The sequence below is a fragment of the Herpailurus yagouaroundi genome, unplaced genomic scaffold (genome assembly GCF_014898765.1).
Source record: "Herpailurus yagouaroundi ecotype Mexico unplaced genomic scaffold, PumYag 184, whole genome shotgun sequence".
Lineage (NCBI taxonomy): Eukaryota > Metazoa > Chordata > Mammalia > Carnivora > Felidae > Herpailurus > Herpailurus yagouaroundi.
The window spans coordinates 3731969-3744699 of NW_024412415.1; the positions used below are offsets into that span (position 1 = coordinate 3731969).

The window sequence follows — 12731 nt, forward strand, 5'->3', positions numbered from 1 at the left end:
GGAGACTTCTTTACTCTCCTTGAGCCTCAGTTTCCTAAACTATAATGGGATGATGGCTAATGGGATAAGGTTTCAGCATAATAGGAGCTTAAATATTAAGTCCCTTCTTTATTCTGTTAGTAAACTTCAATTATTCTTTAAAATAATCAATGAGATGACTTTACCAAGTTTCCATGAATTGAATCAGACTTTAAAATATAATAAAAATAATATGCCAGTATGTATTTTTAAAACCATGCATTAAATTTGGCAGAGTCAGTGAACAACAGACTGTTTAAAAATGCGACTGACTCTTTCCAAGGTCAAGCATGTTCAACTCCTTTTCACTCTGTCTAGAACTCTTTGCTCCAGCCAGAATAACTTTCCCATGCGCGTGACTTGGCTCATTCTTATTTTTAGTCCTTTGTGTTTAGCACTCTTCTTGAAATGACCTTCTGATGCCTCCCTGCCAAACCCCACACTCCTTTACAATTGTCCGTCATTCACAGTGTCCAGGAATTGGCAGAAAGAGATCTGGTCAAGCCAATCTCCCCAGCCCATCTTTCAGGGCTACTGGCTCTTCTAGGTAGCTGGACTACTCTCCACTTTGACCCATTCTCTTGCTATGATTTCATACACATTTTTCATATTTGTAGATTCTTTCTCCCCATCAGAACTAAAATGTTCCATTTCTTGGGGGTTACACCGTGACATTCAGGATCAGAGAGACTGTCACTTGCTCAAGGCCACACAATTTATGACTGATTTTAAACAGGGAGCTAGTTCTTTGAGTTTTATTTTGGTATTATTTTCATTTCACAATCTATTTCACTTAAGAGGGGAAATGGTATTACTGACTGAGAAACATTAGGGGAACTTCAGAGATGGAAAGGCAGCTCTAGAAGGAATAAAGCAGATGAGGGGCATGGAGTGTGATGTGAGAGATGGGGAAGAGTGAAGGGGAGGGTTAAGGGGGAGAGACAAGAGCCTCAAAGGAGTAATTATCTTACCCTGAGCATTTCACGTTAAAAAATAAATAAAACAACACTTAAACACCACTACCACTACATTTCTGCTTTGCTTCTATTTTGTACATAATAAACATCCCTACTATCACTGCCAATGAAGAAACAACATAACTGTGCTTTTCCCCTGGCGCTAACTCTAAACAATCTACTGGATTTCGGTCAAAACTGTAAACTCCCAGCATGTTACAAGTAAAGAAACAGAAAAACCTGTTTTTTGTTTTTTGTTTTTTTTTTTTTCCTGAACAGTTGTGAGGGTGCACACAGGACAAGAGCCAGAGAGGAGTCACCATAAAAAAGAACTAGAGCAAACATCCTTGAACTGATGTTTCCTATAAAAATCCGTTGGCTGTGAATTGGAAAGAGTGAAGTGGGGAAGGAGAAAGGAATGGGGGGGGGTCAAGTAGTGCCTGCTTATCGTCAGCTAGCTTTCATGTAAAAGTCATGGCAGGGTCAGCAACAAACTAGCCAGGTGGTAACTCCAGGCCATGCTGCCATAAATAAATAGTTATGTACTAATGTCACACAACCAGGGCTAGATGCAAAGCATATGGGCAAAACAAAACAAAACAAAACAAAACATTCTGATGTAAATATTAAACAAAACAAAACAAAACAAAAAAACTATGGTTGCTGAGTTCAGGATTCCCTGTTAATATTGGATTTTGAGACACGTGGGAAAATAAAGCGGTGCAGCTTTTTAAAAACCTGCTCTAAAAGGTTCTTTGAAATGTAGATTGTGCCCTTCAAAAAAAAAAAAAAAATCCTTAACCTTTGGCCTAAGAGAGTTGTTACTTTTGGTGTGTTGTAATTAAGCATTAAGAGTTCTGTTTGCAGCAGGTCTTCAGTGAATGGTGGCAAGACCACAGACCCTGGAACCAAATTTTGAAAGTTTAAACTCTGGGGTTGCTTACTTGTTCTCTTGACCTCTGGGAAAGTTACTGAAACTTTCCATGCCTCAGTTTATTCGCCCCCCACAAAAGGGAGGAGGAGGATTATCATGTCGATGGTACCTGTTTCATAAGAAGCTATGAAGATTAGGAGACTAAATATGTGGAAAACAAACAATACCTGGTCAACAGCCATGTCCATGTGACCTATCATTATCAAGTAGTCTTACAAAGGCTTTTTGTCTTACACAGACTATCTGCCCCTATGCTAAAGAATCTGTTCCTTGCACTAATTTATTTAAATGCTAACAATAACTCCATGAATTAAAAATCAATTTTACAGACAGAGGAACTAAGGCTTAGATGGATTCAGAAATTTCTCCAAGAAAGCGTATCTAAGCTAAATTTCCAATCTAGGCCCTACTCCAGGTTTAAAAAAAAAAATTACTACTTACACATTCTTTAAAATCGAAACACTTTTTCTTCCATTTGCTTAAAATGTTACAATTTGAAAAGAAACACAACACATGGCCGTCTAAAAACCAGAGATTTTAAAAAAGGGATTAAAGGAGGGGCTGATGTCCTAATAAATTGCCTCAGGAGGGCTGAGATCCTATCACAACACCTAAAGAACAGTAATCCATTCAATGACTCATTTCTGGAGCACCTACTATTTTCTGAGAGCTCAGAATACAAAAAGAAGAAAGAACTGATTGCAGTACCTAACTCTGGGGAGTAAGAGGGATACTTTTCCCTGCGGGCTATTTGATGACGTCGGATTTGTTTTCTACTGTTTTCCAACCTGAATCAAAAGTCCCTTCCACGCGAGCTGCAGAAGTGGCCGGACTTTCCTCAACACAGGCCAAGCTGCAGGTCTACAGCCACCCTAGTGGGTTTCACTGCCAGGCTCAGGGTCGCAGAGTGCAGAGAGACTTTGGTAGAGTGAAGCCAGCTTTCTTTGTAGGTGTCTTGGATTGGAGCTGCGCTAAACGGGCGCATTTGAAAGCGTATTCAAATCGCGCGCCCTAGCAGTCGCTTTCCGGGGCTCAAGCTTAAAGATTGTGGGTACGGCACCCGTGTGCTCGGCCGCCTGGTCTGTGCGTTACGGCTCCCTGGCTTCTGGCAGCTGGGAGAGTGTGAACTGCGCAAAAAACCCAGGATGATCCCAGGTGGGAGCGGCCGGGACGCCAGCCCGCGGCGATGTAAGCGCCACCTCTGCTGACGACAGCTACTTCCTGGTTGTTTTGCCCTTAACTAACATGGCGGCCGGTTGCCTTCGGCTGGGCCCATTGCGGCTGCTCAGAAAGCCAAGGTAGGGCAATCGGGGCTACAGCCCGCCCCCCGACGCCGAGCTGCGGTGTGAAGCCTCGTCTGTGCAGCTGGTGGTAAAGGGGATATAGGAGCAAGCCAAAAAAGACCAGGACCCAGCGCCGTGCCGCTGTGTGCCCACCCCTCGTCTCCCGGCACCAAGGCTGCTGGAGCCCGGGGTGTTTTTTCCTTGTCCTCGCCACTTCCCAGTCCCTGGCCCAACATGATACTGACCAAAGCCCAGTACGACGAGATAGCCCAGTGCCTAGTGTCTGTGCCGCCTACCAGGCAGAGCCTGAGGAAGCTGAAGCAGAGGTTCCCCAGGTAAGTGTCTGTCTCCACTCGCACAGCCTTTTAGCCCTTTGCCTGCAGCAGCTGTGTTTGGGCATCCCAGCCAGCGTTCAGGAAACACGTGTCACACATGAGCGGGGAGGAACAAGAGTGTCTGGTCTTAGGAGATCAGGGATGTGAAGAGGTTGCTTCTTTCACCTGTCTCCCACAAGAGACTCTTAAATGGATGAATCCCTGGCAGCTTTCCAAGGCCTTGAAATTGTATTTAAGTCCATTAATGTTTATTGAAAACTTGGTGTGTTCTCGGTGATGGGTGCACATAGTAGGTGCTTCATAAATGCCTAGTGTTTAATTGACAGATACTAGGAATGAATGATAGGTGGCAGGGCCCTCCCAAAGTGGAAATACAAATTCTAGATCCAGAAGGAGGAAATGGAGGACCCTTTTCAATTGGACCCTGGAAAGAAACAAGGTACCACGGGCGGAAAGGGACCTCCTACTGTTCAACTTTGACTCTAAAGCAGTTAAGTGATCTCAGTCCAGTCAGAGAGATTGGTGCTCTAGGGACTCCACTCTTGGGTCAACATTGGCCATTTCAACAACCATATATATACACATTGCAGGTGTATTTCATACTTCCCACCTCCCCAGAACTCATCTGTTTTCGGTGACTTTAAGATTATCCAACTTTCTAAGAAGGGACTTTAGGAACTCTATATTATAGACTTACTCATTTTAAAGATATGTGCACTGAGGCCCAGACATGACACAAAGAAGCAGTCTAGGAAGCCAAGTTATTGTATTTTGGCCAAGTTAAAGTATAGAATGTTTGTTTACTTTTCTTCTGATTCAAAACCATGTCCAAATTTGTGCCATTTGTTTTGTGGCACTGAGCATGATTAACCCCTAATGGAGAGCCTCTTTGTCCTTGAGGTGTAACCCTTTAACGGATACCATCAAAGAAGTGTTTTCTTGAAGAAAAAGAGATTACTGGATAATTGGTATTAATAAAGTACAAATTGAAGAGGAAGTTAAAGGTCTTTTATGACCCCAATTTTTTTGGGGGAGACTCAGTTTTCCTAATCTGTAAAATGAAGGAATCTGTTTTTAATATTGTCCAGATATAATTAAAGGCAATATTTCTCCTTTTATAGTTTTTAAGATTCTTTATCAGACTTTCTAACAAGGAACAAAACTGACAAATTGGAATTTAATTATCTTTCATTAACTCTTGTCAACTCTGCCAATGAGCAGTGAAATGGGTGAAGGCTAGTTAGCTGAGGGAATAGGTAGATTTTTCTGGGCAGTTTTAAGATAGAGCATGCATTTAGATCTTCTGTTCTCCTTGTGTTCTTATATTACTACTGTATTTTTCTCTTTCTTTTCCTCTCCTCTTTTTCTTCACCTCTTTCTCTTCCTCTTTTTCCTTTTTTCTTTTTTTTTCCCTGTCTTCTCCATAAGAGGTAAACTCCCCATAGGCTTATGAAGGACTTATGAAGTACACTGATGAAGGATGCCCTTGGTTTAGGGCACCATGCCTGTTCTCTTATGCTCTTTTTTTTTTTTTAATTTTTTTTTAATGTTTATTTCTTTTTGAGACACAGAGAGACAGAGCATGAGCGGGGGAAGGGCAGAGAGTGAGAGAGAGAGGGAGGCACAGAATCCAAAGCAGGCTCCAGGCTCTGAGCTGTCAGCAGAGAGCCTGACACAGGGCTTGAACTCAAGGACTGTGAGATCATGACCTGAGCTGAAGTCAGATGCTTAACTGAACCACCCCGGCGCCGTCTTTCTTTTTTCTTTTCTTTTTTTTCTTTTTTCTTTTCTTTTCTCTTTTCTCCTTTCCTTTCTTTCTTTTCTCTCTTTTTTTTTTTAAATGTTTATTTATTTTTGAGACAGAGAGAGACAGAGCATGAACGGGGGAGGGTCAGAGAGAGAGGGAGACACAGAATCCGAAGCAAGCTCTGGGCTCTGAGCTTTCGGCACAGAGCCAGATGCGGGGCTCGAACTCACCGAGGGACCATGAGATCGTGACCTGAGCTGAAGTCGGATGCTCAGCTGACTGAGCCACCCAGGCGCCCCCTTTCTTTTCTCTTTTATTCATGATATGGCCAAATAATTTTCATTTTTCCCAACCACCATTCAGAGAAGAACTAACTCTTCTTCCACTGGAAACTATTTGGAGAGTCTGTGCTACTAATCTGCAAAACAAGGAATTAAAGGGTCATTTAGCAGCATGGGTGGGAATTCTATAAACAGTGTGATTTTGGAGTTGGCTTCATAGTTTTCATTATGGCACTATTTTACAATTGTCGGTGGGGCACCTGGGTTGGTTACACATTGGACTCTTGATTTTAGCTCAGTCATGATCTCACAGTTTTGTGAGACTGAGCCTCCCATGGGCTCTGCACTGACAGCACTGAGCTGGGTTGAGACTCTCTCCCTCTGCCCCTCCTCTGCTCGCACTCTTTCTGTCTCTCAAAATCAGTAAATAAAAAAATACAAAACAAAACAAAATCAACCATCATTTCAAAAAAGTAGTGAGAAAATGGTATTTTTTTTATACTTTTGCACATCTTTTTAATGGCTGTCTTTTTTTTTTCTATAAAAAAATTTTTTTTTCAACGTTTATTTTTGGGACAGAGCATGAACAGGGGAGGGGCAGAGAGAGAGGGAGACACAGAATCGGAAACAGGCTCCAGGCTCTGAGCCATCAGCCCAGAGCCCGACGCGGGGCTCGAACTCACGGACTGCGAGATCGTGACCTGGCTGAAGTCGGACGCTTAACCGACTGCGCCACCCAGGCGCCCCTTTAATGGCTGTCTTAATAGAAGGAAGACATCTGCTTCTACCTTCAGCCTATTGTATATGTTATTTTGATTAAGGAATATGAAGAAACCCTGGCCCCAGACAAATGTAGTTGTAAAAGATAAGAATGATTTAATAGAATTTTTAGATAATGGTGGATATTTTTGTTCTACATACAACCTAACAAGTAGTGTTTTCTTAAAGGTTAATTGCAGTGTAGAAGGTGAAACCATATCATGGAGCATTTCACTCTCAATGGATATCCACTATCAGTGTATATTGCAGTCCATAGGCCTGTCTTGAACTTGGAGTGGATCTTTCACCCATGCGTTATTTTTGTCATCCGTGCATTGTGTGCAAAATGTTGGTTGTGAATTATGTAAATCTTTCAATGTTGTCACCTTTCATTATACAATATCAAAAAATCATATTTGTTAATATCCCACTGATCTCATCAGAAAAGTCTGTAAAATTTGAAGCTGTCAAGCTTATGGTGATGGGTTCAGAGTTTTCCAATATTTGAATTTTCCCTTGAAAGCTCAAATTTTATCATTGGCAATAAATACTACCGGTTGTTTTCCTTAAGTGACAGGTTCATGTTTATTTTTGAGAAAGTGTTTTCTAGATACCCAAATCTGAATAATTATACTTTGTTCATTGCTCATTCAAGTAAAAATGGTGTCCCATGGAAAAAGCAGCTAGTTCAGCTCTCAAACAATCATGTAAGTGTTCTCCCGTGAGTCAGTCATCATACTTCGATATGCAGTAGATGTACTTTGTATGTGTTTTTTTTAAGTTTATTTATTTTGAGAGAGAGACACAGAGAGAGAGAGACAACCAGGGGGGTCCGGGGGGGGGGGGTGTGGAGCAGAGGATGCAAAGGAGTCTCAGTACTGATAGCAGAAGACTGACATGGGGCTTGAACTCAAGGAACCATGAGATCATGATCTGAGCCGAAGTCGGATGCTTAACCAACGGAGCCACCCAGGTGCCCCATGTATTTACTGGTTGTTGTTTTTTTTTTAATGTTTATTTATTTATTTATTTTTTTTTTTTTTAAATTTTTTTTTCAACGTTTATTTATTTTTTGGGAGAGAGACAGAGCATGAATGGGGGAGGGGCAGAGAGAGAGGGAGACACAGAATCGGAAACAGGCTCCAGGCTCTGAGCCATCAGCCCAGAGCCCGACGCGGGGCTCGAACTCACGGACCGCGAGATCGTGACCTGGCTGAAGTCGGACGTTTAACCGACTGCGCCACCCAGGCGCCCCGTTTATTTATTTATTTAGTATGATTTTTTTTTAATATGAAGTTTATTGTCAAATTGGTTTCCATACAACAGGTGCTCATCCCAGTGCTCATCCCAACAGGTGCCCTCCTCAATGCCTATCACCCACTAATGTTTATTTATTTTAGAGAGACAGAGCACGAGCAGGGGAGGGGCAGAGAGAGAGGGAGACACAGAATCCGAAGCAGGTTCCAGGCTCTGAGCTGTCAGCACAGAGTCCGACGCCGGGCTTCACCCCACAAACTGTGAGATCATGACCTGAGTTGAGCTGAAGTCAGACGCTTAACCATCTGAGCCACCCAGGTGCCCCCCCGCCATGTATTTACTTCTTATTTTGTCATATAGAATGTTAAGAGGATGTGCATTCAAGTGTTGAGATTTAATAAAATTAATAATAAGTGAATCTTAAGATATTCTTATATGAAACTGGCATTTTTTTTTTCCCCTGTAAGTATGTGGCAGGGAAATTTATAGTGACTCCTAGAACACAGTTTGCCTGGCCTTGATTTGTGCATACCTACCATTGGTTTTGCACCATCCATGCAAATTTCACACAGGGGAAAAGGCAAATCATGTCTTATTACTTCCATAAAAGTAGTTTTGACTTTATAGACCCCTGAGAGGGTCTCAGGGACTCTAGGAATCCATTGGCTACACTTTGACAACCAGGAGCTATTTCAAATCAAAGAATATGTATGTCTTGAAGGATTTTGGTATGTATTGACAAATTACTATCAAAATGATTGTAGTAATCCTATTCCTGGCAGTGCCTGGGACTATCTGGCTCTGCAACTTTGGCCAGTATTGAAGAGAGACATTATTTAATGTTTAATATGAAGGTTCAAGAGTGACATTTTGTAATTTGCATTTTTTAATAGAATGGACTGTGTATTTCCCCAATTGTTTACCGGCCATTTAATTTTCTTCTTGAATTACCTGCCTGGTATCCTTTGCCTAATTTTATATTGGAGTGTTTGCTATTATTATTTATTGATTTGCTACTGTTTAGTGATGTGCATATGTTACGGATGTTGAGCCTTTCTTTATATGTCATATCTGTTGCAGATATTTTTCCAGTTGTTTTCTTTTAAATATTGTTGTTTTTTATATGCTTAACTTTAAATTGATGCTTCCCCCCCCCCCCCCCCCCCCCCGAGGAAGTCCTGTCCTGTCCTAAGATGTGAAAAGTAAATCTTCACCTAAATTTTCTTCTAGGTTCTTTATGGCCTTCTTTCTTGTTCTTTTGTTTGTTTGTTTGTTTGTTTGTTTATTTATTTTGAGAGAGAGAGAGGGAGTGCAAGCAAGTTGGGAGAGGGACACACACACACACACACACACACACACACACACACAGAGAGAGAGAGGGAGGGAGGGAGGGAGGGAGGGAGGGAGGGAGAATCCCAAGCAGGCTCCGCACTGTCAGTGCAGAGCCAGATGCAGGGCTCAAACTCACAAACCATGAGATCATGATCTAAGCCAAAGTTAGGTGCTTAACTGACTGAGCCACCCAGGTGCCCCTATTATTCTTAATTATTTAATCTGTCTAGCTGAAATATATTTTAGTATATGCTCAAAGGTAAAGATGTAGTTTAATTTCTTCTCCCTCCCCCACACTGTGGCTTCTATTTGCTAACCTCACTTATCCATGACTTACTTGTTTTCACTGAAATTACAGATTTATGCCTTTGCAAGTCACCATGTTGAGCCTGGGCAGACCCTTAACCACTTGGGTCTTGTAATCTTCCAATTTAAAATGAAGGTATAGGACTTTGTGGTGTCTAATATTGTCCAACTCCAAAATTCACCCTCCAGATGTATCACATCACCCTTTTCTGTTGATATTAGCATCCATCAATGGTTCTTGCTTGAAACAGTTATTACTAGTATTTGCCTAATGGTGACTTTCTACTTCTCTCATTGGAATACTCTTTTAACTAATATCCTCTACTACCACCATTTCATGTGAAACAATCCATCCCACAGTCAGCTCATGATTTTCACTGGTACTCATAGTTCATTCACCCCTTACGGCACTTAGTCTGTAATAATTCACCGTGTGCTCACTATGTCTGTGGCACTATCTGAATATTTTGTAGAAAACAGGACAATGTAGTCATTATTTTTGAAGAACTTGCCGTCTGAGGAAAGAGTTTAACACACATCCAATAGCTATAAATTATTAGACTCACAGAATGTTAGGAACCAGAGGATTTGTGGAACATCATTTAGTTCATGTATGTTTAATCAAGTGGGTTTCTTAAAGGAGATATACCCTTGTTGGAAATTCTTTTGCTGGTAAACTAAGCCCCTTGGCCCAAGTTTAAATTTTCGCTTAGTTCCCTTATCTTGCATTAGTTATTTGGTTGCTATTTATGCCTATACCAACAAGTCGTAAGTCGAACTCTTCATACCATAGATCTCTAAGCAAATAAGTGTCTTTACCTTACTGCTCTTTCTTTTCCCTTAGGGACACCAGCTCAGGTGTTTCTTTTTTTTTTTTTTTAATTTTTTTTTTTTTCAACGTTTATTTATTTTTGGGACAGAGAGAGGCAGAGCATGAACAGGGGAGGAGCAGAGAGAGAGGGAGACACAGAATCGGAAACAGGCTCCAGGCTCCGAGCCATCAGCCCAGAGCCCGACGCGGGGCTCGAACTCACGGACCGCGAGATCATGACCTGGCTGAAGTCGGACGCTTAACCGACTGCGCCACCCAGGCGCCCCTTGCTCAGGTGTTTCTAAGAGTGCCTTCCTCATTCTTAAGTATGATCTTCTGTCTTGGCCCCGCAACATCTGCTGTTTTCCCACTGTTGGATCACAGTATAGGCAACCATTCATTCATGTGAGGCTCCTCCTAAAGAAATCTTGAAAGGAGTAGTGAAACACTTGTTTGGCTGGGTTCCCTGTATTTAAACCAATAGAGTTAGTTCAATTTCTTGGGATCTTTACTTTCATCTGAGAACTGGATTTAAGGCTGGTCCTATTGTGTATTTGGCAGGGTGGGTCTTGATGGTGGACCTGGGGTCCAGTGTGGTCAGGAGGGGAGTAGCTGAGGGACTTGCTTGGGACGAGCACAATTTTACTGAAGTTTTACCTTTGTTTAGGACGGCTTAGTTTAATTTGGTGCTGCCATTGACTACAGTTATCCTTTCTTGAATAATGTTACCCACCCCCAGTGGAGCCTTTTAAGTCACCCCCTTTTCCCATAGGAGCCTTGCATTCCATGGTTTTTGCTTTCTGTAACAGTTTGTTCTTGGGGAATGACTTGGCTTTGCCTCTTTTTACCTGATTCACAGTTGCCTCTTCTGTAAAACAACGGATGGAGCTCCACTGCTGAGAAGTAGAAGATGCAGGATTTAAACCCAGGCAGAGCCCGGCTCCAGATTCTTCCTCTTACTCTGTGTATTACTTCTTGCCATTCAGTCCCTTAAGGCTGTGGTGAGGATTAAGTAAAATAAGGCATGTAAAACACTTAGCGTAGTGTAGACATTCTGGTAGGCATTTAATGGATGGTAAATATGATTCTTGTTATTATTAGAATTTAATAGATAGCCTACAGAAGAAGAGATGTCGAAGTAGTAACCTTTTAAAACATGTAAAACAAAATTTTGCTTTGATATGGATCAGTTGATTGTATAGCTCTGAACACATGGATTTAATCATTAGTTGAATATGGCCCAGATATCAGAAACTTGTCTTAAGTCATTTATAGTAGTATATAATGCCATTAAAAACAAAGAAGAAAGAAAGAAAACTCTGAATCCAGATGTACTGATTTTTAAGAATTATAGTAGCACCTTGCAGTCTATAATTAATACTGGTTTACTTAAATGGGAATATTATTCCTATTTGCCTTGTTCTCTCATTTGAATTGATAGTTGGTTCTCAATTTGTGGTCAATTTTCTATTCTTCTGATAATGTTGTGGTGCACCCAAGTTCCAGGATAATGAGTGAGAATAGGTTGTAAAGGGAGAAAAAGTCAGCCTTTTATTGAGCTGGAAACTCTTTTCGTGGTTTTGCTAAGGAAATAGGACTAATTTACATGAACTTCAGAATTAGTACTCATATACTTAGGAAACCTATCCAGGAGTATTTCTGTATTGATCACTAGTGGAAATTGGAAAAGAAATTGGTCTAAAAAAGTGGGCCTAAGAAAAGAATATGATTATTTCATGTATTTCCTTTGGTCATCTTTTAATTTTTATTTATTTATTTTGAGAGAGAGCGAGAGTGAGAGAGCAAGCACAGGAGGGGTAGAGAGAGATATTCCCAAGCAGGCTCTGCTCTACCAACGTGGGACCCAACACGGGGCTCGAACCCCTGAACTGGGAGATCATGGCCAGGGCTGAAATCAAGAGTTGGATGTTTAACTGAGCCACCCAGGTGCCACTTAGTCATCTTTTCAAATACATTTTTTTAGTCCATAAGATTTTAGGTTTTTATTTTGTTGTTGCATTGTAGCCTACCTTTAAAGACTCACCTGGAAGGTTATTTTATTAACTATGTGGCACCTTGTGCTTTGATGAGATATTTGTGACTCTTGGATTTGCATAGTTGCAAAAGTGAGATGAACTTGAATTCCTACAAAGGAGTATTTGGAGAAAACCTCAGATAATGTTGTTTTGAGGAGAACCCACATGCTGACTCTATTTCTTATTAGTTTGAGGGGGGAAATTTTCATGTTATTAGATTACGGACTTCATTTTAAAGTCTATATTCAGGCATCAGACTTTAGTCTCCTAAGTAATAGCTCACATCAGAATGTTTACTGATACAACAAAGAGGAATTATGTATCTCCCTAGGAGAAAAGTGTTCAATAGATGTATAGAGTAGTAATATTTTATTATTTGACTTTCAGCAAATGTTGACTGAAAAAAGTACGTTTTTATTACACATTTTGTGCAGTTTTGCCATGTTGGTTGAATTTTCCTTAAAAACAAAACAACCGATGTACAAGTACTTTTCCAGAGTAATTATGAAAAGTGACCTTAAAATATAAAAGTCATGCCCTGGTGTGACAATCATTTGGGAGATGGGTAAAGAATAAATTTTCCAGGGGCGCCTGGGTGGCGCAGTCGGTTAAGCGTCCGACTTCAGCCAGGTCACGATCTCGCGGTCCATGAGTTCGAGCCCCGCGTCAGGCTCTG

At 41.2% G+C, this 12731-nt stretch overlaps 1 protein-coding gene across 7 annotated transcripts in view; it reads left to right on the plus strand.

Moving 5' to 3' along the window:
• Positions 1-3156: 3156 nt before the first annotated feature.
• CDIN1 (CDAN1 interacting nuclease 1) overlaps positions 3157-12731 on the plus strand; it is a 280396-nt gene continuing 270821 nt past the window's right edge. For 2 of the 7 annotated variants that reach the window (XM_040492234.1, XM_040492231.1), the window contains exon 1: positions 3162-3526. In XM_040492234.1, coding sequence (XP_040348168.1) covers positions 3426-3526 — 101 coding nt within the window. In that variant the 5' untranslated portion in view covers positions 3162-3425. Of the gene's footprint in view, positions 3527-12731 lie in introns of all 7 variants that reach the window. The other 5 variants (XM_040492233.1, XM_040492235.1, XM_040492232.1 and 2 more) reach the window with 4 other exon arrangements.